The 23,043-nt window shown below is 53.9% G+C and overlaps 1 protein-coding gene across 5 annotated transcripts in view; it reads right to left on the bottom strand.

The window, feature by feature from the left end:
* The window catches only part of GLP1R (glucagon like peptide 1 receptor), a 37,310-nt gene that overhangs the window by 2,839 nt on the left and 11,428 nt on the right, over positions 1–23,043 (bottom strand). The window contains exons 4-13 of one of the 5 annotated variants that reach the window (XM_059077217.2): positions 18,429–18,547; positions 17,978–18,084; positions 13,973–14,126; positions 13,275–13,434; positions 8,486–8,546; positions 7,883–7,952; positions 7,674–7,762; positions 7,202–7,340; positions 6,252–6,293; positions 2,429–2,651 (exon numbers count right to left, since the gene is read on the bottom strand). In XM_059077217.2, the coding sequence (XP_058933200.1) occupies positions 2,484–2,651; positions 6,252–6,293; positions 7,202–7,340; positions 7,674–7,762; positions 7,883–7,952; positions 8,486–8,546; positions 13,275–13,434; positions 13,973–14,126; positions 17,978–18,084; positions 18,429–18,547 (1,109 nt within the window). In that variant the 3' untranslated portion in view covers positions 2,429–2,483. Of the gene's footprint in view, positions 1–2,421; positions 2,652–6,251; positions 6,294–6,928; positions 7,341–7,673; positions 7,763–7,882; positions 7,953–8,485; positions 8,547–13,274; positions 13,435–13,972; positions 14,127–17,977; positions 18,085–18,428; positions 18,548–23,043 lie in introns of those variants that run through there. The other 4 variants (XM_067006132.1, XM_067006133.1, XM_067006134.1 and 1 more) reach the window with 4 other exon arrangements.

Genomic DNA, 23,043 nt, shown 5'->3' with positions numbered 1-23,043 from the left:
GGTGTCTCAGTTCTGTGATTTAGCGGCTCCAAAGATTCATATGAAAAGATGAGTTGACATGATTTAAGCCCCTTGCAAGTTCAGGGGGGGAGCTGGCCAGAGTGCTGAACTCAGCCCCTCTTCATGACAGGAATGCGACCTGACTGCACAACTCACAAAACACCTAATCCTGCTGGTCAGTGATAGTACCCCCAGGACAGAGGCAAGCAAGAGTGTTCTCAGCAAGCTCCAGACTTATGGCACCAGGCATGGAAACAGCTAGTGGAATTTCTCAGTACATTGCATTCGATAGTTCCCAGATCTGTAAAGAGTGCTGTAGTTTAGCTTAGGAGAGTTTGGGAATAGCCTTGGAGCGAGTGCACTGCCACTCAAATGGATATTAATAGTGCAGGTCTTGGAGCAAAGAAAGTATTTCTTCAGTGCAGCATCTGGCATGTATCCGATAAGGAAACCGTTCCTCAGTGTTAAAAGGCTTGGGGCGGGGTGTGTGTGTGATGAGCATTCTGAAGCCAGGAAATCAGTACCAATTGGAAAAAGAACTTACAGTGTAAACCAAATGGTCTGAGCGTCCCAAGCACCTAAGTACCTTCTCGCCACAGTTCTTCCCCTCAAAAATTTATTTCTTGAAGATAATATCAATCGGTCTATTTCTTTGTTGCTGTGTAGCATATTAATGATTCTCAAATGTTTTCAGTTTATCCAAAATGGAAACACTTGCACCAGAGCTGTATTTCCCCCAATCAACCCACCAGAACTTTTCTGCCCCCAGCACTCGCCACTCCGAAGAGAAAAGCAAATGCGAGATGCCTGTCAGGGAGTTTGCCCTTATTCTGGGGAAGCAGGACTGTCCTTGCCCCCCCACCTATCTACATTTTCTCAGTCAAGGAGGCAGAGTCTACACAAATCCTTTCTTTAGCCCGAGGTTCCACTTCCCTATTAACATAGACACAACACTTCACTGAAGCTGGAGTATAAGAAATTTTCTGCTTGATGTGTTTTACGCCCCATTATTATTTTCCCTGCACATCACATGCCTCTCTGAGAGGCAGAGGAGAATGTGTCTGGCACTAGGCTTTGGGGAAGGGTCCCCGCCACTCAAAAAGGAGGAGGGAAAGATCAATTCATAAAGGAATTCATCCAGAGATTCTTTTGCCCTCCCAGAAGGTCTGGACTCCCAAGACTTCTCTTCTGCTCTGAGTTCCACATCCATGAACTCAATTGCCAGCCTCTGCGGTATGGCTGTTCCCGTTTTGTCTCGGTCTCTGCAGTGGTCCTACATGTCTGCTTTTCCCCTGTGGCTGGGCAGGATTGCTAGGTTTTCCCCCCCTCTAACCTCTCTGATGCTCATTATTTATGGGATGAGGCTGGAGGCAGGGCAAACATTCAGTAGCTCAAAGCATGGATGAGTCAAATCAATATTTGCACATTAGCACATACAGACTATTCACAGCAAGAGAGAAAAATGAGCAAAGTACATACAAGCTCCCAAGTGGGGGAATTTCAAAGGGCAGGGGAAGCCCGCCTCCACGGTCAGAGTGGGGACTGGTAGAGTCCCCAGAAGAGTCTCTTCTTGGTCACATCCGCTAAAGTTAAGAGGGCCGCACCCAAACACCCATGCAAGATACATAATCTGTTCGCAGGTAGAAAGTACGTCCATGGAGAGGTGGAGGCAATCCCTCTCTGCCTTCTGGGTTCCCAACAGTAGCAAGTAGTCTACACCCCCAGCATGGACATTCCTGAAGTCCCCTAGATGAGCCCCACAGGATTCCTGAGCATCTCTAGAATAGTATTCAGAGCTCATACCCAGGGCTGGACTCCTGGGCGGCGGGCCTGCCTTGGTTCCCTGGGCATGGTGGGTGCAGGCACCAAAGCAACTCAAATATCCAGGGAAGAAGGAAGGACCAGAAAGGAAAACTTTCAGGCACCTTCTCAATGTTCATTCTCAACACCACCCGCTGGGGCAGTGGATGGTGAGATGAGGGCCCAGATGAGGGAAACAAGCAACCCGGACATGTGCCCGGGCTCCCTTAACGAGGAGGCAGGTTGGGGGAGGCTGGCGTTACCCAAGCTCCGTGCTTGGCTGAGGTTGCATCCGCCTCCTTCGCAGCCACATCCTCTTACAAGCCCCAGCCCCACTAATAAGCCATTGACCTTGAGTTTGAGTCCGGGTGCACCCCAGGGGCCTTGTGACTTAACAGGAAGAAATCCTCCTCGTTTTAGCAGCAATCGCTTTTTCTTCTCCGCCCACCACAGTGATCAAATTAACAGGCCCCTTCTCCTCGGAGAAAATGTGTCCACAGGTCCCAGGAGGCAGTGCCCATTTGCCTGTCTGATGGGCTTAGGGAGGGAAAGCAGGGAAGTATGTGTGTGTGCGTGTGTAGCTCCCCCTGCACCCCCTTCCCCCGTTCCCCGGGAGGGTCTCTCCCACCTGGGACGGCTGCCCAGCCGGCGGCGAGACCACGGCGAGGGCAGGTGCTGGAGTCTTAGCTGCAGGAGGCCTGGCAGGAGGCTGCGTACACACTGCTGCCCACTGTGCCCTCACAGCTCAGGCTGCTGGTGGGACACTTGAAGGGCTTCATGCTGCTGTCCCTCTGGATGTGCAGGTGCTCGAGCCGCCAGCGCTCCCAGGTCTTCCTAAACTCCATCTGGACCTTCCGTGGGAGAAGGAGGGAAGCAAAAGCCATCATGCAAACCAACCGCCCACAATATGGCCCCGTTATTACATTAGTAGGGAAGGGGAAAAAAAAAATCCACCGCATTATATTAAGAGACACGAGTCAAGGCCTCCGGGCGCCTAAATTAATATCCCAATAAAATTGTTTATTGTTGTCTCCTATTTTCTGCTTCTTCTCGGGAAAGAGCCGGGCTTGATGATCTAATTGGTCTCTTCCATCTCTCAACTCTGTGACTCAGCTAAGTACCTTTTACAATCCATCACAGTATTATTTAACGGAAGAGAAGGAGCGACAGAGAGATGCGGGGAGACGGAAGATGGGAGAGAGGAGAAAAGGAAAAGAGAGATTCTGACTTCAGAGCAAGCACTCTGCCGATTTCAGCTTGGATGACTGAGAAGAGGGACAGCCCTCCCTGCCCCTCATGGTGTCCACACCAGACCTTTCTAAACTCCCCGAGGGCTTTTATCCAGGGCCCGGTGCCTCGTGGGGGAGGAAGAGGCTGGGACTGGCAGCAGCGGTGAAGAAGGGGCTGTGGACAAGGGCTTCTCAGCCTGGATTTGAACTAATCCCATCCAGGAACTGGTCCCAACCCATGGTGGGTGCAGCCCAGGTGAGTTCAACCAACCAGAATCCCTGCTGTGCTGGGCTCAGCCTCCCCATCAGGAAACGCCTTCTCAAGAGAGCTGATGCTTGGGGACCAGGTTGTGGGAGCAGGATACAAACACAAGTAACGCCGCAGAGCCCAAGTCACTTGAGGGCCTGTGGCAATGCCGTGGTCCCTTGTGATGCCCCATGATTCTGGTCCCCCAGACAGGCTGCTGGAACCTGCGCAGCCAGCCCAGGGCATCTGGAGTGCCCTGCCGGGGGATGTGCCCATATGTTTGCTTTCCAGAGCTTCTCTGATTCCCCCCCCCCCCACACACACACACACTGACCCCCGCCGCCTCCCCACATCAGGGTATCTGGGGCCTGGGCTCTCCCTCTCAGGCCCCAGCCAGCAGGATGGCCAGCTGTCAGCAGCTGTGGGTAAGAGGCTCACTGCCAATGCCCCATCAATCCCTGTGCAAACACCCCGCTTCTCTTCCTGCAGGGCTGCCATCCATCTAGTTAAGCCCAGCGGGGTGCCTGGTGTGGCCGCATGCCATTCCTTTAAAAGAACTTTGAACTGAGTGAAGCTGAGATGGCCCAGAGCCTGCCTGCCAGGATGGCCCCAGGATCCTGGGCAGCGTCACCGAGCCCAGGCTTGGGTGAGGGAGAGCAGCAGAGCAGACACCACCCATGGCCCCCTGCTCTGTGCCAGTTCGATACCCGGCTGAGTGTGTGATGTGTGTGTTGACAGCTGGGGTGAGGACACCCAAGGCCGGTGGTGGCCTCTGCCTGTGCAGCAGCAGGGAGGCCAGTCTTGTGGCACAGCCCTTAACTGGGGAGGCGGGTAGAGAGAGATGGTAAACTGAGGCACACCCATGGGAAGCCACCTCGGGGACTGGAGAGGTCTCGTGGATACCAGCAAGAAGTCGGACAGGACCAGGACTATGTCCCCTTCTGCCTCCCTCTCCCTCAGCACTTCTCCTGAACCTCTGCTGTGGCCCCCGTAACGACAACTGTCATTAGAAACCATCATTCATGGGGCACCTACTATATGCCCAGCACTCTCCATAGATTATTAACTTTCACAGCAATCCTGTGAGGCAGCTCCTCTTAGTCCCTGCTTAAAGGTAAGGAAAGTGAGGTGCAGAGATTTAAGTATTTCTCCCAATCTCAGCCAGGACCTGAACCTAGATCTGGGCTGACTCCTAAGCCGGTGTCCTGACCCTTGGTCTCCTGCCATCCATGACTCTTTTTTAAAAAACTTTTGTTGGCCGTGCCCTACAGCGGGTGGGATCTTAGGTCCCTGACCAGGGATCGAACCCACACCCCTTGCACTGGAAGCGCGGAGTCTTAACCACTGGACCGCCAGGGAAGTCCCCGCCCATGACTCTAGGCCACGCTTGTTTCTGGCCATGTCTCCCCGCCCTCCACTTGGGAGGTGCACCACGAGGGCCAGGACCACACCTTCCTTCCTGGACGTCACACAGTGCCCAGCATATATCAGGTGCTCCCGATACATGTTTTTTTAAATGAGCCAAATGAATAAATGACTATCTAAAGGAGCACCTGACATTGGGTTTCTTCTATTACTGAGCTCTCACAGTGAAACAACAGAGACGACACCATGAATCCTGGACCCTTATCCTAGCACTCCTGTCAGCATGCCTCCTCACCCTCAGTTTACCCTCATTCCTGCCTCTGATGTCCTCGGGCCGGGCACCACGCCAGGCTCTGGGATTTGGGCTGAGTTGGTAAAGCTCATTCACCTGCATTTACACTTGGGGAGAGAAGCAGTGACTGCCCCGGTCGCACAGCCAGGTAGGAGCAGAACTCAGGACCAGCACTCAGGCTCCTGAGTCACAAGAGACACAGCAAAGCCACCCCCAGGCCTCCCCTCCCCTGGCCCACTCCCTGCCCACTGGCAGCTGGTGCAGGCCTTGGCAGCCACGCAGGACCAATGCCAGGGCCATCTTTTCTCCTTGGGTCACAAGTACCCCACATTGCCAAGGCAACCCTGGGTCTGGAGAACAGCTCTTATGGACAGAGGTCTCAGCCCAGGAGCCACGTGTGTTTCTGTGACCCAGTGATGGTGACATGTCTGTCCATGGGCCTGGAGGAACCAGGGCCTGAGGCACCTGCGGAGGGTTGAAAGGAACCGGGCAATGTGCCTGAACAAGGCACGCTCTCTGGGCGCTCCGAGCGGGGTCTCCTGGGAGAGTGCAAGGGGAGAGGCCAGCTGGGGATCTGCTCAGCAAGAACCCCCTCCCCCGACCCCAGCCACCAGGAAGCCACGGGTGGCTTCCCATGGTGGACAGGGGTTCCCTTTCCCGTGGTGGACAGGGTCCTTGCCTGCATGCACAGAAGGGAGCTTTCTCCTTCCGGTCAGAATTCATTTCAATCCTGACTCTGCACTATTTCCAGGCCAAACCTGGGGCGTGTCTCCGACTCTTTGATCTTCAACGTTCTCATGTGTGAGAAATGAGAATATCGAAACCAGAATTTTAGCAGGGATATTTTTTTGCAGCGAGGCAGGGACAAGTAAATGAGATGGTGATTTTTAAAGCCCCAAGCGTGTGACTTGTAACAGTCACCACCACCTGTTCACTCAAGACCCTCTTAACATGAGGCTGGGTCTTCCCCAAGTTCATATATGGTTAGGGCATCCTGCACGTGTGTGTGTGTGTGTGTGTGTGTGTGTGTGTGTGTGTGTGACAGAGAGAGATGGAGAGACCCAGGCACAGTGTGTGTGTGTGTGTGTGTGTGTGTGTGTGTGTGTGTGTGTGTGTGTGTGTGTGTGTGTGTGACAGAGAGAGATGGAGAGACCCAGGCACAGGAAACCATACAGGGATAAGGTGCCTCCTCCACTCCAGTGCCTCAGTAGGGTGAGCAGGGATTTCAGCTGAAAAGACTGAACAACCCCACTGCACAACCACAGGACGGCCAATGGTAGCAGCCCACCAGGGTTCCACGTCCCTCCGCAGGCCTTACCTCATTGTTGACAAAGCAGTACAAGATGGCCACCATCAGCCCCTGGAAGCAAGAGTCGTGTCAGTGGGAGGAAGGGGAGGGAGGCGCCCGGCAGGCAGGCCTAGTCTGAAGCTCCTTGGGGCTCTGCCCCAACAACCCCCTCCTTAGACTGGGCAGCCCAGTCAGGCCCAGGGGGTGGTGGGTTCCTTCTCCTTTCCTTTCTGGAGGAATGAGAAGACCCCTCGCTCCGAAACTGTGGAAGTTCTTCGACCACCCGCTCCTGGAGGAGGCCTGAGCTGAGAAAGTACACCTCTGATCACATGGAATTTTCCCTACCTGGCCCTATTCGTTCACTCAGGAGCCCCGGTGCTCCAGGCCTGTGATCTGTGTGTGTGCACATGTGTGTAAGTGCACATGCGTGGACCCACGTGCTCGTGGCCATCCCATAAGACACTTGAGGAGCTGGGGCCAGTTTCTTATGTTCCTACACCCCCATTGACATTCGCACCCCCTCAGCATCATCTAACACTAGTGGAGAGGCTCAATCCTTGGCTTTGGAAACAATGTGACCTGGAAAATCTCATTTTAACGCCTCTGAGCCTCAGTTTCCTCCTTTGGAAAATGGGATAATCCTGCACACCTCCTGGGATTCTGCTAGGATTAGCTACACAATGTGTGTAAAGCACCTGGCAGGGTACCTGCCGCCAGCTAGCAGCCCAGTGGACAGCAGTTGCCATGTCAGGCTGGGTGCCCTCGGCGACATCCGGGAAGACTTCTTGTCCAGTGTGCTCATAGAGAAGACTGTCCTGGGTGTCAGCATACCTGGGGACTCTGGCTCTGCTCCAACCACATAACTTGCACAAGGGCCACTTTCCCCCGGGCCTCAGGCTGCCTATCTGCATGATACAGGCTGGTCCCCGCTCCATCCCCACCCTGGGACTGCTCGAGGGAGGCCCCAGCCTCGAGGTCACCTGGAAGGAGGTGAAGGAGAGCTCTGTGAACAGCTTGACGAAACGCAGCATGCCCCGGGCGTGCTCGTCCATCACGAAGGCGAAGATGACCTCGTGGGTCCCCAGCAGGGGGATGAGTGTCAGCGTGGACTTGGCGAGCCTGGGGGCAGGGTGGAGGTGGCATTCTGGACCTCTCCCGTGGACTCTTCCCCCTGTTCTGTGCCCCCAACCCCCGCCAAGCCCTGGTATATCGGTCACAGACATCCTCCCCCACCGAATACCCTGGGACAGGCTGCCTGGAGGGGAGGAAGTACAGGTGGAGACCCCCAGAAGCCCAGGAGCTGCCCGGGTACAGGGGTGAGGGCAAGTCTTGGGGTCCCAGGCCGGGCCTTGGATCACGTAAGGATCTGAGCTCAGCACCCCAGGATCTCTGACTCTGCCGGAAGGAAGGGCTGAGGGTGCCTGCCCAGCAAAGGCAGCTCGGTTACGTCACCTGCACTTGGTGTCTGTCTTGCACATGAGATTGGCCTTCAGTTTGGACACCACAATGCAGATAACCCGGACAAAGATGAGGAAGTTCACCTGCACGGCGGAGGGAAGGGCGGCTGGAGGCCCTCTCAAGACACCCTTCTCTCCCGCTCCTCCGCCCAGTGCCGCCCGGGCCCACAGCAGCTGCCACCCCCACCCCACAGCGTCACTCACCCCGATGGCAAAGAGAATGGGCAGCCGGATGATGAGCCAGTAATTCATGTTCGAGTTCCTGGTCCAGCAGCTGGGGAGGAGAGACACACGGACACCCGGTTGGACACACAGACCCCCCCCCAGCTCCCGGTGCAGGCACAGGGCACACAGAGACACACGGGCATGCGCAAAAGTGACACACACAGACCCACACAAACACTGCCATCAGGAGCTGCCCGACAACCAGGACTCACACACACACGGAGCCCTTCACATGCACACGCAGAGGTACGCACAGCCCCTTCATTAACCTACAGTCACACTCGTGTGTGTACTCAGCATCAGACACAGAGTAACAGAAACGTTTCACCCACGGTTATTACAGAAAAACCTGCAGGGGGGTACCATGGACCCCACAGACCCAGCACTCCTGTCCTCATACAATCCGGGGAGGGCGAGGGAGGGGGACTAGAGAACTAAATTCATAAATTTAGCTCCTGGTCCCTCAGTGTACCCTCCCAACAGGCAGCAGCTGCACATGCCGGGGGCCAAGGAAACCCACGAGGTTTGAGGACAGGGACCTCAGCATACCCCTCACCCGCTTAGAGCAGGAAGGACACTCACCCCTCGTCCTCATAGAGGTACTTGACAATGCCCCAGGGGATAACAAACAGCAGGGGAACACCTAAGAGGAGAGAGGGAAAGAGAGAGGGGGAGAGGGGCTGGCAGGCCAGAGCCACCGCTAGGCACACCCAGAGGCCTCTCTTACCAGGGCCTCTCCCGCCTCCAGCCCCTCTCCTTGCCCGGCCCCAAGCCACGCTTTCTGGCAGGTATGGAACTAGGCTGGTCTGGGTGCTTCGGAGAAGAGGTGGCGGGAACCACCCACCCCAACACCCCAGACTCTTCCTTAGAGGTCCCCACCACACTGGGGCTACGTCACAGTCCTCACAGCACTGCCCCTCCCGTGGGCCAGGCACACTGTCAGGGCTGGCCCCCAGGGTCCTGGCTGAGACACAAGGACAAAGACACCCAAGTAGCGAGAGACGGGGCCAAAGAGTGGGGCAGGGGGGACATGCTGGACGAGGTGGGAACAGGCCACCCACCCACCTCTGCATCAGCCCACCTGTCCATCTCAGTCAACTCCTCTAGGCGCTGAAGGCCCTCCAGGCTCCTGCCCCTACCCCCACGCCCCTGCACGTGGCTGGGCGGAAGCCTGGACAGGAGCCCTGTCCTTGACGCTGACAGCCCAACTGACGGCACAGTGGCTACAGTAACAACAGCTACCACAACACTGCCAGCATGGCTGAGGCTGGATGGTGTGGGGGGCACCCTCTAGGATGGCCTCCAACCGCCCCACTCCTGGTATTCCCACCCAGGTGCGGTCCACACTGCATCCAGACTGGTCTGTGTGACCAATAACGTACAGTAGAAGTGATGGCATGTCACTTCTGAGATTAGGCTATAAAAGACGGTCTTCAAAGGTTACAAAAGGCATATCGTGGGCTCTTTCTCTCTTAATTTGATCACTTGCCCTGGGGGACACCAGTTGCTGTGTCATGAGGGCACTCAGAGAGCCCCCTGTGGTGAGGGAGGGAGGCCTCCAGCCAACAGCCAGCCTGGACCTGAGCTTCCTGCCAACAACCTCGACAGTGAGCCTGGAAGTGGATTCTCCAACCTGTTAAGCCTTGAGATGACAGCTACCCTGGCTGACAGCTGAACTGCACCTCTCTTAGAGAACCTGAGCCCGAGGCGCACATCTCAGTTGAACCCAGAATTCTGACCATAGAAAGTGGGAGACATAATTGTTGTCTTAAGCAGCTAAGTGTGGGGTCATTTGTTATGCAGCATAGGTAACTAATACACTGGTTTCCAGTTCCTTGAGGACAAAGCCTCATTCATCTCCAGAGCCTCAGCACCCATCTCACCTGGTAGCTCAATATGTGTTTGTTGACTTAAAATTGGATTGTCCATCCTCGTGTGACAGATGAGAAGATGGATAGGCAGCTTAGGAGGACACAGGTGGGACTAGAACACAGGACTGCTATGCCACCACCCTCGATGGCATTCCGCACCAACTCTCTCCACGCCTGTCTCTATCGGTGCCTCTCAGGGATGGAGATGTGGGTGTCTGAGACTAGTAAGAGCGTGCATATTAAGGGGTGTGGACACGATGTGTGTGTGGTGGTGGGGGGTCCATGTGTATACATGTGTGGCTTCAGGGGTCTCCCCCAGGAGCACATTTCCAGGGCAGAACCCACTTCATTGCCTTTCCCATCACCATCACCTACATCCTCAGCACACGGATGTCCACTCAACAGCAGCTACAGAGCAGCTTGTACGCCTGGAGCTACTGTGCTTGACGGTGCAGACAGCTGGGGGAAGCAGAGTGGCTCACGGCTGACCAGAGCTGTCATCAGACAGCTCTCTCCTTGGCCATTTATTTTTATATAACCCTGACCTCTCAGCATCCATGATGCTTTAGTAACAGGCCTTCATGAGATTGGACAAGAGGCAGATGGCCTCCAAAGGCTCCAGCACGTAGTGCAGAGCCTGCCACATAGAAGATGCCCAGTAAGAACGGAATGCACGAACAAATGAGTGAGTGGGTCAGTGTATCAATGAGAGAAGGGAAGCTGTCCAGGCAAGAACATGCCAACACCCTGAGCCACACACATGTCCGGAAACCTCCATCTTAGACATCCCCAGGCACCTGCTGGCCTTTCTCTGAGACCCCACTCCAGGACTGGGGAGCACACTCATGTTATCAGCCAGACCTGGTGAACTTCATTCATTCATCAGCATCTTCTTAACAAAGTCTTTAAAAATGCAGGTACAGGGCCTCCCTGGTGGTGCAGTGGTTAAGAATCCGCCTGCCAACGCAGGGGACATGGATTCAAGCCCTGGTCCAGGAAGATCCCACATACCGCAGAGCAACTAAGCCCGTGAGCCACAACTACTGAGCCTGCGCTCTAGAGCCCACGAGCCACAGCTACTGAGCCCACGTGCCACAACTACTGAAGCCCCCGTGCCTAGAGCCTGTGCTCCACAACAAGAGAAGCCACCGCAACGAGAAGCCCACGCACCGCAACGAAGAGTAGCCCCGCGTGCAGCGACGAGGACCCAACACAGCCAAAAAAAAAAAAAAAAAAAAAATCACAGGCACCACTCTGCCACCTGAAAACATGACACACTCCCTGCTGGCTTCATCCTTCTCCTGTTTAGAAAATCAACAAGACAGGCTGGAGAAAAAAGCTTGAAATAAGACACACAGAACTGGCTCTGAGAAGTAATGATTCCCTCGTCCATCACTCGCCTCCCTCCTGTGCAGCCTCCTTGTGGTGGGTTATGGGGGCACCCGGCCGCCCATGGACGGCAGCAGAAGCTGACATGCCTTTCGGGGATTCCCCCAATGTGTCAGAGTCCTAATTTTAATCCTTACATTTGCATATGAAGCTAAAAGTTGTTTCCTGAGCATCCCAACACGGGCCAAGCCTCTTGACAACACAACAGAGCTCTGGGCTCTCTGTGAGTCTCTCTTTCTGTCCTTCTGTCTTTGTCCCTGTCTCTCTCTGTATCTCCCCATCCCAATTCCTCAAGAAAAGGACATTATGATCCGGAAGTGGGGTGTCCCCTGGGTCCTGCCCTTTTGCCTCCTCAGACTCTGAGCCCCAAGCTGGGACGTGAAGTGGTGGGAAAGGACTGGCACCCTCCTTCCCATTTCCTACTCAGAGACACTGCGTCCCCCACCCCAAACCCTCCACCAACCACCCACGTGCCTCTGCACACATCACACCATCCCTTAGATTGTTCCTGCCCTCAGGTCACCATGGTGACAGCACTGCAGTGCTGATGCTGTTTCCCAGAATGGACAGACATGCTCCCCCACCCTGAGGACAGCCTTCCCAGGGCTCCCCTCAGTGGCCTAACTCCGCCCCCACCCCTAGCTAGCTACAGGGCTCTCCAGCTGCCCACTGCCTGTTTGACGGCCCTAGCAGGATGAAGAGGCCTGGGAGGGGAGGAAGGCCAAGCAGGGAAGGGCTGGGCCCCGGCAGAGGAGGGAGGAAGGGTAGGAGCAGGAAGCTGCGTGCAGAGGCCAGGCCCACCTGCCCACCTGTGCAGAGGCCTGAGATTGCTCAGCCAGGCCCTCAGGGGCTAAAGAGATGCAGTGCAGGCCAGAGAACCTTGTGTGACAGGCGATGGGGCCCAGGGCCTGGGAGTCAGGAGGCCTGGTTCCAATGCCTGCTCTGTCTGTAAGGCCCTGCCGTCAGGACACTGCTCAGGTTAAAGCCCCTTTCAAGGTACTCTAAATGGGGCCGTACAGAATGAAGTAGCCTAAGAACATCAGCAACAAGGGATGACGTGTGAGGACAGGGACAGGGAGACCGAGAGGGCCAGACAGAGCACAGAACTAGGGGCCAGGCAACCCGAGGCAGCTTCCCGAGGAGGCGGGCTGCACCAGGCACAGCCTTGCAGAGGCTCAGGGGCAGGAGGGGACATCAAGGGAGGAGCATGCAAGTCCCCAGAGGTCAGAGGGCAGCCCGAGGCAGGCAAGAGGACTGAGTGAGTGTGTGCAAGCGGGAGGAGGAAGGCAGGTCCTGTGGTGTGGGAGGCCCAGAGACGGGCCCGCTCCTGGCTCCATCCTGGGTGGGCACCACGGGCCCCTCAAGAGGAAGCGCTGTTGCATCTGTTTCCGGGGTAGAGGGTGGAGGTGAGGGGCTGCTAGGGTGGGTGTCTCAGCTCTTGCCCCATCCTACCCCTGTTCTCGTCGGAATCCCACATGGCGAGAGGCAGAAGCACAACCAGAAATGTTCCAGCAAAAAAAAAAGACACAATGGTTCTTGGCAGACTTTTTCGGCTAGAACATTTCCAGCTGGGCTCCAGGCACATCCGGGGTCCGCCCTTTCCTCAGCTGGCTTCCGGCCGACCCCCCTGCCCTACTCGGCTCTCCTCTGAGCCATCCTCTTCATCATCATGTGACAGAGCCGCAGCCCCTCAGCCCGCACCCCCAGGGACCCCCCGCCGTGAGGCTCAGGACCCTCCATTTCCCTCAGGGGCTGGGTTGCCCAGGACTGGATGTGGGGCTCTATCCCCCAAAGAGTCTTGGGAGCGGGGGACCTTTGAGGCCGGTGCCATGACAGCCAATGGTGTGCATGGTGTATTTGGCCAGATCGGGTGAAGGCCTCTGCTTCCTTTAAGGGAGGAGAGTCAGGCAAAGGCGTGGGGATGGGGGACAATGGCTTGACAGCCCCATGGGCAGGCAGCAAGTCCTGTGCCCAGGAGGGGGTTCTCCAGTGGGCACCAAGTTGGCCTCCTGGGGTAGCCTGAAGGCAGCAATTCCAAGAGGGCTCAGGGTCTCCCACCCACCCATGCTCAGTCGGGGCAGGGGAGTGAGATGAATGACAGCTGGCCTTACCCCAGCCTATGCTCAGGTAGAGCCTGAAGATGCGCTGCTCGGAGAAGACAGAGAGGGCCAGCAGCGTGTACAGGTACACCCCCTCCACCAGGAGCCAGTAGTAGTTGGCCGCCACGCAGTACTGCATGAGCAGGAACACCAGGCGGCAGCCCAGAGAGTCCTGGGGGCAGAGGAAGGGTCCCCAGGGGACAACAGCTCTGCCCCTGCCTCTCTGGACCCCGCTCCCAGTCCCGCCCCAGCTGCAGTCCTGCCGTGGTGAATGCAGGACGACAGAGCCGACAACTTCCAGCCGGAGCCAGTGTTAAGAACTTGACCTGCTTTAGCTCATCGGATCCTCACTATCCTGGACGGAGGAAACTAATATTATCCCCATACAGCTGAGAAAACTGGAGTCCAGAGAAGTTAAATCACTTGCCTAAAAATTAGCAAGTGGCAGACCTGGAATTCAAACCCAGGTCTGTCTCCAAAAAGCACTCGCCTGAGTCAAACAGAACTCCCTAAGGGCAGGGCAGTAACTCCCTTCTTAGGCTGGGGGCTCCCCAGGGTGGACAGCCTCTCCCATCACACTGGGGGCTCCCTGAGGACCAGGCCTGGGAAGCTCTTGCCTTTCTTTGTACCAGGCCTGGGTGGGGTGGGGGAGACAGACTTTCATGGACTGTCCACCGCCTCCCCAGGCCCTCCATGGACGCACCACACACCTGGTAGGAAAGGAGCCCATCCCACTGGTGCTGCTGGGCGGCCGTGCTGTACATCCACTTGAGGGCTGCATCCTTGATGAAGACGGACAGCGCTCGGAGGATGAAGGATGCAAACAGGTTCAGGTGGATGTAGTTTCGGGTACAGTGCAGGTGTCTGCAGGAGAAAGAAGGGCCCTCCCTGGCACAGCGGCCGACAGTTCTGCTCTACAACCCCCGGTTCTCAGGCCAAGGCACACCTCAGGCATGTGTCCAGCTCTGGGATCATGCTCCTGTCTTTCTTCCTCTGGATGCCCTTCTTCCCCATAACCTTGAAAATCCTTTGGGTCCAACTCAAATCCTGCCTGGCCATGAAGTCTTCAGCTGTGTGGTTACTGCCACCCCCAACCCCATCCACACTCTGTCTTTTCTCCGCTGCATCTTCTCTTCTACAAAGTCACGCGTAACCCAAGTGATTTGTGTGAGGACCACTTTCCCCACTGGGGACTTGCTTGGCTTCTTGATGACAGCCCATGTCTAAAATGCCTCCAGGCTGCCTTACAGAGGCAGAGTGAGGCTAAGCATATGGCAGGAATTCAGAAAGTATTGGATACAACTTCAACATCCTTTCATGTAAAAACACATAGCAAACTGGAAATATGAGGGCATTTCTTAACCCAATAAGGGCTATCTAGCCAAACAAGGAGCAAACATCATTCTTACCTGAAACTTTTTAGAAAGATTCCCTTTAAAATCAGGAACAAAATTAGGATTATCTAGCTGTAAGATCTACTTACATCACATCTACTCAACTTTGTACTACAGATCCTAGCCACTGTAAGAAGGCAAGAAGAAAAATGCATAAGAATTGGAAATAAAGACACAAAACTGTCATCATTTGTAGATGATAGACGATCTTCATAGGAAATCCAAGAGAATCAACACACAAATTATTAGAACTAATCAGAGTTCATTCAATAAGGTTGCTGATATGCATGTTTATGTACATCAGCAATAAACAATTGAAAAGTAAATTTAAAAAATTCATTTGCACTATTTTTAATTGGCTACCTAGAAATAAGTCTAACAGAAGAAGGCACAATTTCTATGGAGAATACAGTAAAACTTGCTTAAAATTATTAAAGAAGATGCAAATTAACAGAAGATTCACCAGATTCATGGTTAGAAAGACTATCTTGAAAGTGTCTATTCTCTTCACAATAACCAATAAATTCAATATAGCTATAATAAAAATTCCAACAGTTTTTTTATGGTAATTTTAAAAACTTATAAAGAAGAGCCAAGGGCCAAGAATATTCCAGACACTCCTAAAGAACCACAATGTAGGGGCCCTTGCTATAAAAAAAACCAAGTTGTTTTTATTTTTTGGCCACACCACACAACATGCAGGATCTTAGTTCCCCGACCAGGGTTTGAACCTGTGCCCCCTGCAGTGGAAGCATGCAGTCTTAACCACCGGACTACCAGGGAAGTCCCAAGAAAACCACGGTTTTTGATGAATCTATAGTGGTTAAGGCACCATAGCATAGGCAAAGGGACAGATAACTAGACCAAAGGAAAACAATCCACATGACAGAGACTCAGGCACAGAAGATGCTTGCTGCATGGCAGAGTAGGCATTGCTATCAATAAATGGTCCTGATGCAATTAACTATATGTATACATGGAAAAATGAAATTAAATCTCTTATTTCCACTACAGACAAAAATAAATTCCAGGGGCTTCCCTGGTGGCGCAGTGGTTGAGAATCCGCCTGCCGATGCAGGGGACATGGGTTTGTGCCCCGTTCTGGGAAGATCCCACATGCTGCGGAGCGGCTGGGCCCGTGAGCCATGGCCGCTGAGCCTGCGCGTCTGGAGCCTGTGCTCCGCAACGGGAGAGGCCGCAACAGTGACAGGCCCGTGTACCACACACACAAAAATAATAATAATAAATAAATAAATTCCAGGTTCACCAAACAGCCATAAGGGATGTGCAAAACTTATGACCCTGGGATAAGGAAAGGTTTCTTAAACCAGATCATAAAGAAATTTGGCCTTTGGGGAAAAAAACTGATAAATTTTTTTATCAATTGGAAAAATGAATTTTTTTTTTTTTTTTTTTTTTTTTTTGCAGTACGCGGGCCTCTCACTGTTGTGGCCTCTCCTGTTGAGAAGCACAGGCTCTGGACGCACAGGCTCAGCGGCCATGGCTCACGCGCCCAGCCGCTCCGTGGCATGTGGGATCTTCCTGGACCGCAGCACGAACCCATGTCCCCTGCATCGGCAGGCGGACTCCCAACCACTGTGCCACCAGGGAAGCCCCGAAAAATGAATTTTTATCAATTGATAACACTTACTGATAAATTTATCAGTAAAATCAGATACATTGATATATTTCGTTCCATTAAAATTAAGGACTTCTGTGCATAAAGGCACCATAAAGCGAGTGAAAAAATAAACCACAGGCTGAAGGAATATATCCTGGATTACTATCCAGAATATACAAGGAATGCCTAAAATAAAAAGAAAAAGCCAAATAAGCCAATAAAAAAGTGAGCAAAGGATTACGAACAAGCAATTCACAGAATGAAACATAAAAAGTATGTTAGATCTCTCTAGGAATCAGTGATATGAAAATTCAAATCATAGTGAGATATTTCACACACTTCAGATTAGCAAGAATTAGGCCTGAAAATAGGAAATATTGGTGAGGATGTGAAGCCAAGGGAACTGTCATGTATTACCAGTAAGAGGGCAAACCGGCATGACCACCTTGGAGAACAACTTCACGACGCCTAATAAATTTGCAACAGCACGCGGTATTCAGACCAGGCAATTCTACTCAGAGGCATGTGCCCCTGGAGAAATGCACAAGGGGTCATAGGTAAGAATGTTCATTGTAGCAAGGTTTATAATTCAGAGCAGAAAGAAAAGAGAAACACCTCAAGTGTCCATTAAAAGGATAACAAATAAATAAACTGTAATATATCATACAGTGGAGTGACACTTAAAATGAATTACACAGAACTGCCTGTATCAATGTCAATGTGAATGAACCTCACAAAAACATAATGTCAGGCCAAAAGTAACTGCTGAAGAATATGTCCAACATGCCATTAAAATATGCAAACCCCACACCATATATTTGTACAGATACTAAGAAATGCGGTAAAAGTATAGAGAGATGCGTGGGAATTATAAGTGGCCCCTCAGGGGTTCCCTCTGGTGAGGAGGGAGCGTTACTCAGGGAAGCTTAACAACGCGGTGGGCTTTAGTTCTTGGGCTGGATGGTGTGTGTGCACAGGTGATCATAGTATCAGCCGCTGTATTTTCAGATCTCTGAACATTTCATAATAAAAGGGGAGCATATTCTCAGTAAGTGCATTTATTAAGCACTGACTGTGTGCCCAGCCCTGACTGTGCCAGAAGTCATGGGGACCACAGGAGGAATGTCAGCTCTCCTGTTCCTGCTGGCTGGTGTCCTGAGCTCCCTACCCTCAGAATCCCTCCTGCCCTTGAACCCAGCCCTCCTGGCCCACTGCCATCAGTGCAGAGGGCAAGGGAAGAGCCTGGTACTCTGGAAGGAATGGCTCATCTAGGTTAGACCTAGGAAAGAAATTTTCCATGGGAGCTGACAAGCTCCAAAGAGAGCAGAATCTCTAACCCGCTGAGGTCTTGTCTAAAATCATACTGAATTCCCGATGATTTGTTACATATGCTCACTGGAGAGGACTTCCCCTACTCCTATCACCCACTGTTAAGGTGTGGGGCATGTGCTTTGTGTGTTCATGTGCAGTGTTTGTTTTTCCTTTTTTGCAGTATTATACGCACACATTTACACAGCACAGATTAGACTAAGTACACAGTGTCGTAGCCGGTGTTTTCAGCCTCATAGTCTACCACATAGATGGTGTGGGTTCTCTGGACATCTCTTAGGAGAGGAACCTGCTGCACTGCTGCTTTGGCTTGGTACCCCCTCCTCTATTTGGGGACAGAACGGCAGGTAAGGCTGAAGCAGCCCCCTTACCTGAAGCCCAGGAGGATGGCCGAGGCGATGACCAGGGCGGAGAAGGAGAGTGCGTAGCCCACTGTGTAGATGATGTAAAGGGACAGGAGCTGCTGCTCCGGGGAGTTCTGTGTGCACACGGGGGACACAGTGTACAAGGGGTAGCCCACAACCTTCCTCTCCCACATTCTTCTTTCCCGTGGGACAGGGGCAGAGGTGGGGCCCCAACTCAGCCCCACTGGGATCCTGGAACTAAAGAGAATAACCTATGGTGATGGTCCTCGAATTTCTAGGGCCCTGTTCTAAGGCCAGAGAGGTGAACGCACACTACCTCTGTCCAGAAAGCATGGTGTGCAAAGCCCGTGAGGCAGGGGGATGGGAAGGATGGCCACAGACCAACTCGCCAGATGCCCAGGTCCCTGCTTCCATGAAGCTGGCACCTGCTGCTCCCTAGCTCGCCGGCTCAACTCACTCGGTCCCCTCGCTTGGACTCCTCGCACTCGGACAGGTCCCTCCAGGGCAGGCTCGAGTTGTCCTTGTGCAGCCACAGGCCATCGGTGGTGCAGAACCGGTACACGTGACCCTGCAGCACTGGGGCAGAGACACGCAGGAGGTGAGCCTCAGCCCAAGGCCACCTGCCCCTCACCCCTCTCCACCCTGGGGGTCACCCCAGCTGCCCCAGAACTGACCCCTCTACACACACACACACACACACACACACACACACACACACACACACACCCCTCGGACCTTCCTCTCCTGCCATGTGCCTGTTTGACCCACCCTCAGCCTTTCCTCTCAGCCACCCTGGAATGCAGCTTAATGAATTCACACTATTGAGATGAGACCGCGCTAGCCCATTTCCACATCCCTGCCTCAAATTGTGCTATGGACAAGGTTTGGTGCTGACGAGCAGTGGCCCCAGCAGACCCCCGGCCACCCTCTGAGACTCCTGATTCACAGAACTCAGGCCCCACCTTCCTGGGCAGAGCAGACCCCAGGAACAAAGTGGGCATAGAGCTCTTGAGAGAAAGAAGGAGACCCAGCCCCATCCTCAGGGAGCCCCTGAGGGGAGACACAGCCCTGCCCTTAAGAAGTTCTAACCTGATGGAGGAGACCCAGTCCTATTCTCAAAGATCATCTGATTTAAAAGGAATACATAGTCAGTGGCAGAGACATAGCCCTTAGAGACCCTCTGTTCAAAGGGGTAGTGGGGGGGGTGGAAGGCCAGCTCTTCCCTTCAAGTAGCTCCAAGTAGCTGGAGATGGAGACTGTCCTTGGAGACCTCCCCCAGTCTGAAAGTAGGGAGACATCCAGCCCCTGGCCTCAAGGAGCTCCCAGTCTGAAGGAGGAAGGAAGCACAGTCCCTGGCTTCAGAGAATCAAGACTCTCACAGAAAACAAAACCCAAAAAGTGCAGAAAGGCATAACATAAATGCAAACCAAGAGATCAAACACAGGCCCAGCAGAGCTGGGGGTGGGATGTCCCTGTGTCCAGTCACATCCCGCCTGGGCATCTGGCACTGAGGCGACCACCCTGCCTTGCCTCGCTGTCCGCCCACCCAGGGAGGGGGTGGCTTGCGGCCCCAAGTTTGCAGTGAGATCACCGGAGGGGACAGGGGATTACTTGTGTCTGAGAGGAAATGTAAGTCTGACCCCGGGCCAGGAAACTGGGGACAAAAGTGGGGAGAGATTTAGCACAGGGGGATGAAGGAGGGGAGCTGGAGCCAGGACGAATTTTAAAAGATTTAAAAATTCTAAAGGACAAAAGATTTTAAAGACCAGCCTCCCAGCTGCGGGGAGAAGGCTCAGCGTGAAGGAGGCAGCATGGAGAAGCCCCGAGGCCCTGGCTGGCAGTGGTTTCTCCGAAGTTTCCAGGTGGAGAGGCAGCAGTAAGGACAGGTCTGTGGAAGAGGATCATTAACATGAGTGCCTGATGGCGGCAGCGTCAACCCCAGGGCCCACACCACCAGGGCCGGGAAGGGACGCACTCTCTAGGATGGGGCTGTATTTCACAGTTCACAAACCATCAACCCGCCCACTGCTGCCATATGCCAGGACACCTTCACTTTAGGGGCCAGGGACACAGCTCTCTGCCTGCACAGTCAGGTACCTGCAGGGCCTGCCAGTGGGACCCTTGTCCACCCTGAGCCGGTCCCTGGCTCCCGGCTCACTCTCCCCTTTCTCCACTCCCTTTCAGAGACCCTGACCCGCTTCAGGAGACAGAGTTATCTGGTAATACTGTGGGGTGAGTCAGCTTGCGGCATCACTGCTTCAGGAAGAGAAACAAAAGCCTGAAAATCTAATGATGGGACTTCAGGCAGTGCAAGGAGCAGTGTTCCAATAGCCCCCTGACTCATTTATGAACAAAATCAGGAAAGGACAAAGGCAGAGAAGGGGAGGCACCAGGTCTTATTTAAGCAACTACAAGGGCCCCCAAATGTCTCTCTTATCTGCTGCATGGATGCCTGGGATTCTTCACCAGGGGTTGAGTCTTCCGATATAAGAGCAAAACCAGTCTTCAGGAGTCGATGACCCCAGGGCAGTGATGGGGATCTGGGCTGACTCCATGGAGAGTGAGACTGATATCAGAACCTTCTCTGGAAACCCGTTTAGATGGGAGGAAATGGGGAGAAAAGAGGAGGCAGAGGGGCCAGGGGAAGGGAGGGGACATCGCAAAGGGGCCCAAACTGTCGAAGCGCCGTGTACCCAGGACGCAGCCCGCAGCAGTGTGACCCTCATAACAGCCACTTGCCCCAGCTGGCACAGGGTCTGGCATACAGGAGGCACTCGAATTGATGTTTTCCTTCCTACCTGCTCCTTTCGAACCCTCTCTGCAGGCTGCTCACTCATAGAATCAGGTTTTGAACACCTGCTGTATGCCTGACACCTTTGAACATCACGACCACTTTACACGGTAGGCACAGCAAATCCCACTTTGCAGATGAAGCAACTGAGCCTCTGAGAGGACAAGTGACTTGCCCAAGGTCATCCAGCCAGGAAGCGGCAGAATCAAGATTGCAACCCTCAGCTCTTGGCCTCCAGAGGCCAAAAGTCAGCAGCCAAATTCACTGCTAACAGTCAACAATGGCCATGTGCCATTTATCTGCCCTTCCTCCAGGCTTGGATTTGCCAACATTCAGCATCCTCCCAGCAGGTCCTCTTGCCAGTTTGGGCCCCCGGCACCCTGCCATTCCTGTGCCCTCTGCTCAGGGCAAGCTGGGAAGGTAGGGAGGCACTGTGTGCACAGATGTATGTGTTACTGGCACAGTGTCAAGTGATCACTGTGTCCCTGTGAAGCTCAGTGAGCCTATGCCAGTGCGTCTGTCAATTATCCTTCATTAGCAGCAAATATTAAAAGCCAGGGCTGGTTCCTGGCTGGGCTGTGGTCCCCAGGTGCCCATCTTGGCTGGAGATGGGGTGGGTCTGGACACAGTCTGGCTTATCAGCCCAGCTTTATCTGGCCCAGGTGCTGCTGATACATCATAGCCAGAGGCTTGGTTCTGGTCTTGTCAACACCAGGAGGCAGCCGGCCGCATGCCAGGAGGCCTAGGGATATTTCATTAAGTCAGACCCCAGCGCTGGAACTAAAACCCCCAATTAAACACTTCTCCTCCCGGAAACCGCAGCGGCGTCTGTAATCAAGCTAACAGCCACCCTTCCATGTGGACGCGGGCACTCAGGGATGTGGAGAGCCGCTCATGAATCCATTAGCTCCTGCATCCTGGCAACAGCAATGGCCAGCACAGACTCCTGGGCCCCCATCTCCTGGGCTGGGAAGCCAAGATTCAAAGCGGGCAGTCATAGGCCCTCCCCAGAGTGCTGGAATGAAGGTCAAAGGCAGGGCTTGAACTGAAGGTGTCTGCTTGGGGTGGGGGGGAGGGGCAACACATCACATCACGGCCTAGGAGAAGGAGCTCGGGTTCTGAACGACAGACTCAAGGTCAATCCTGGTACGGCCCTCAACCAGCTATGGGACCTTGGGCAGACCTCCCCAGGCCTCAGTTTCCTCATCTGTAAAATGGGAACCATGATAACTTCCCAGGTCTGTGGTGTGAGGATTAGGAGATAAAGCATGTGAAGTGCCTGGTACCTGGCTGGTCTTCAAAACAGAGTCACAGTGAAAGACCTGCTGCCACCCCCCCTGCCCCCACAAATTTCTCAAAAGAGTACCCCTTCACTGGGGGTGGGCTGGAGATTAGGACACCGTCTCAGCCGGAGCTCCTCCAGGGCCAAGCTGGGGCCTCGGTTTCCCTCTGGCAACCCTGGCCTGCAGTAAAAGCTCAAGGGAGGCACCTGTCAGAGTTTCCAAGAACTGTGAGTTATAGACAATTTTTAAAACATTTTATGACTCTCCTATAATTAGAACCAAGCTAACAGGTAGGGATGGGGCGGGTGCAGCTAATGAGACTGGAATGATTTGTAATGAGCAGATCAGCTGTTTGTGGTTAAACAAGGCTGCTGGAGGGCCCTCGGGTGGCAACAGGCTCTCTGAAGCCACTCCAGCCTTCTGGTTTACAGAGAAAATCTTGTGGATGCAAGGCATCTCCTTTGAACGCCTTCCTTCCTTGACTCACCTGTTCCCACCCTCTCTGTGCAATCCCCAATTCTGAATTAGAGGGGTCAGAACTCAAGGCCTTGGCTGGTTCCCTGGGACACTGTATAGTTCTGAGGCCTGGCCTTGGCCCCATCTCTGAGCCTGACATCCTCCCTCCCTGGAGGGCACTCTTTCCCCCTTCTCCACCTGCCTGTTCTTCCAGGCCTGCCCCGATATCACCTCCCTCTGGAAGCCTTCCTGATGCCACACCCCAGGCAGAAAAGGTGGCTCTGACCTCCCTCAGCACCACTTCCCGGGCCCCTGAGCTGACCTCTTCAGACCCATGGGGAAGGTCACCCCCTCTCCCCAACGCCCACATAGTCACACACCCCTAAGGTCTCACTGACATCCCCAGCTCCTGACACAGACCTGCCCCAGGGAATTGTTCTGAATTTAATTCTTTCTCTAGTCACTCATTCCTATTCCCTGCTCTGCACCCCAGAAGGCTGACCCTGTGGACAGCATTGCTTGGGCTCTTTGCCCTCCGCTGG

This window comes from Kogia breviceps, chromosome 10, assembly GCF_026419965.1.
Source record: "Kogia breviceps isolate mKogBre1 chromosome 10, mKogBre1 haplotype 1, whole genome shotgun sequence".
Classification (NCBI taxonomy): domain Eukaryota; kingdom Metazoa; phylum Chordata; class Mammalia; order Artiodactyla; family Physeteridae; genus Kogia; species Kogia breviceps.
This window is presented reverse-complemented; position numbering and strand designations above follow the sequence as displayed.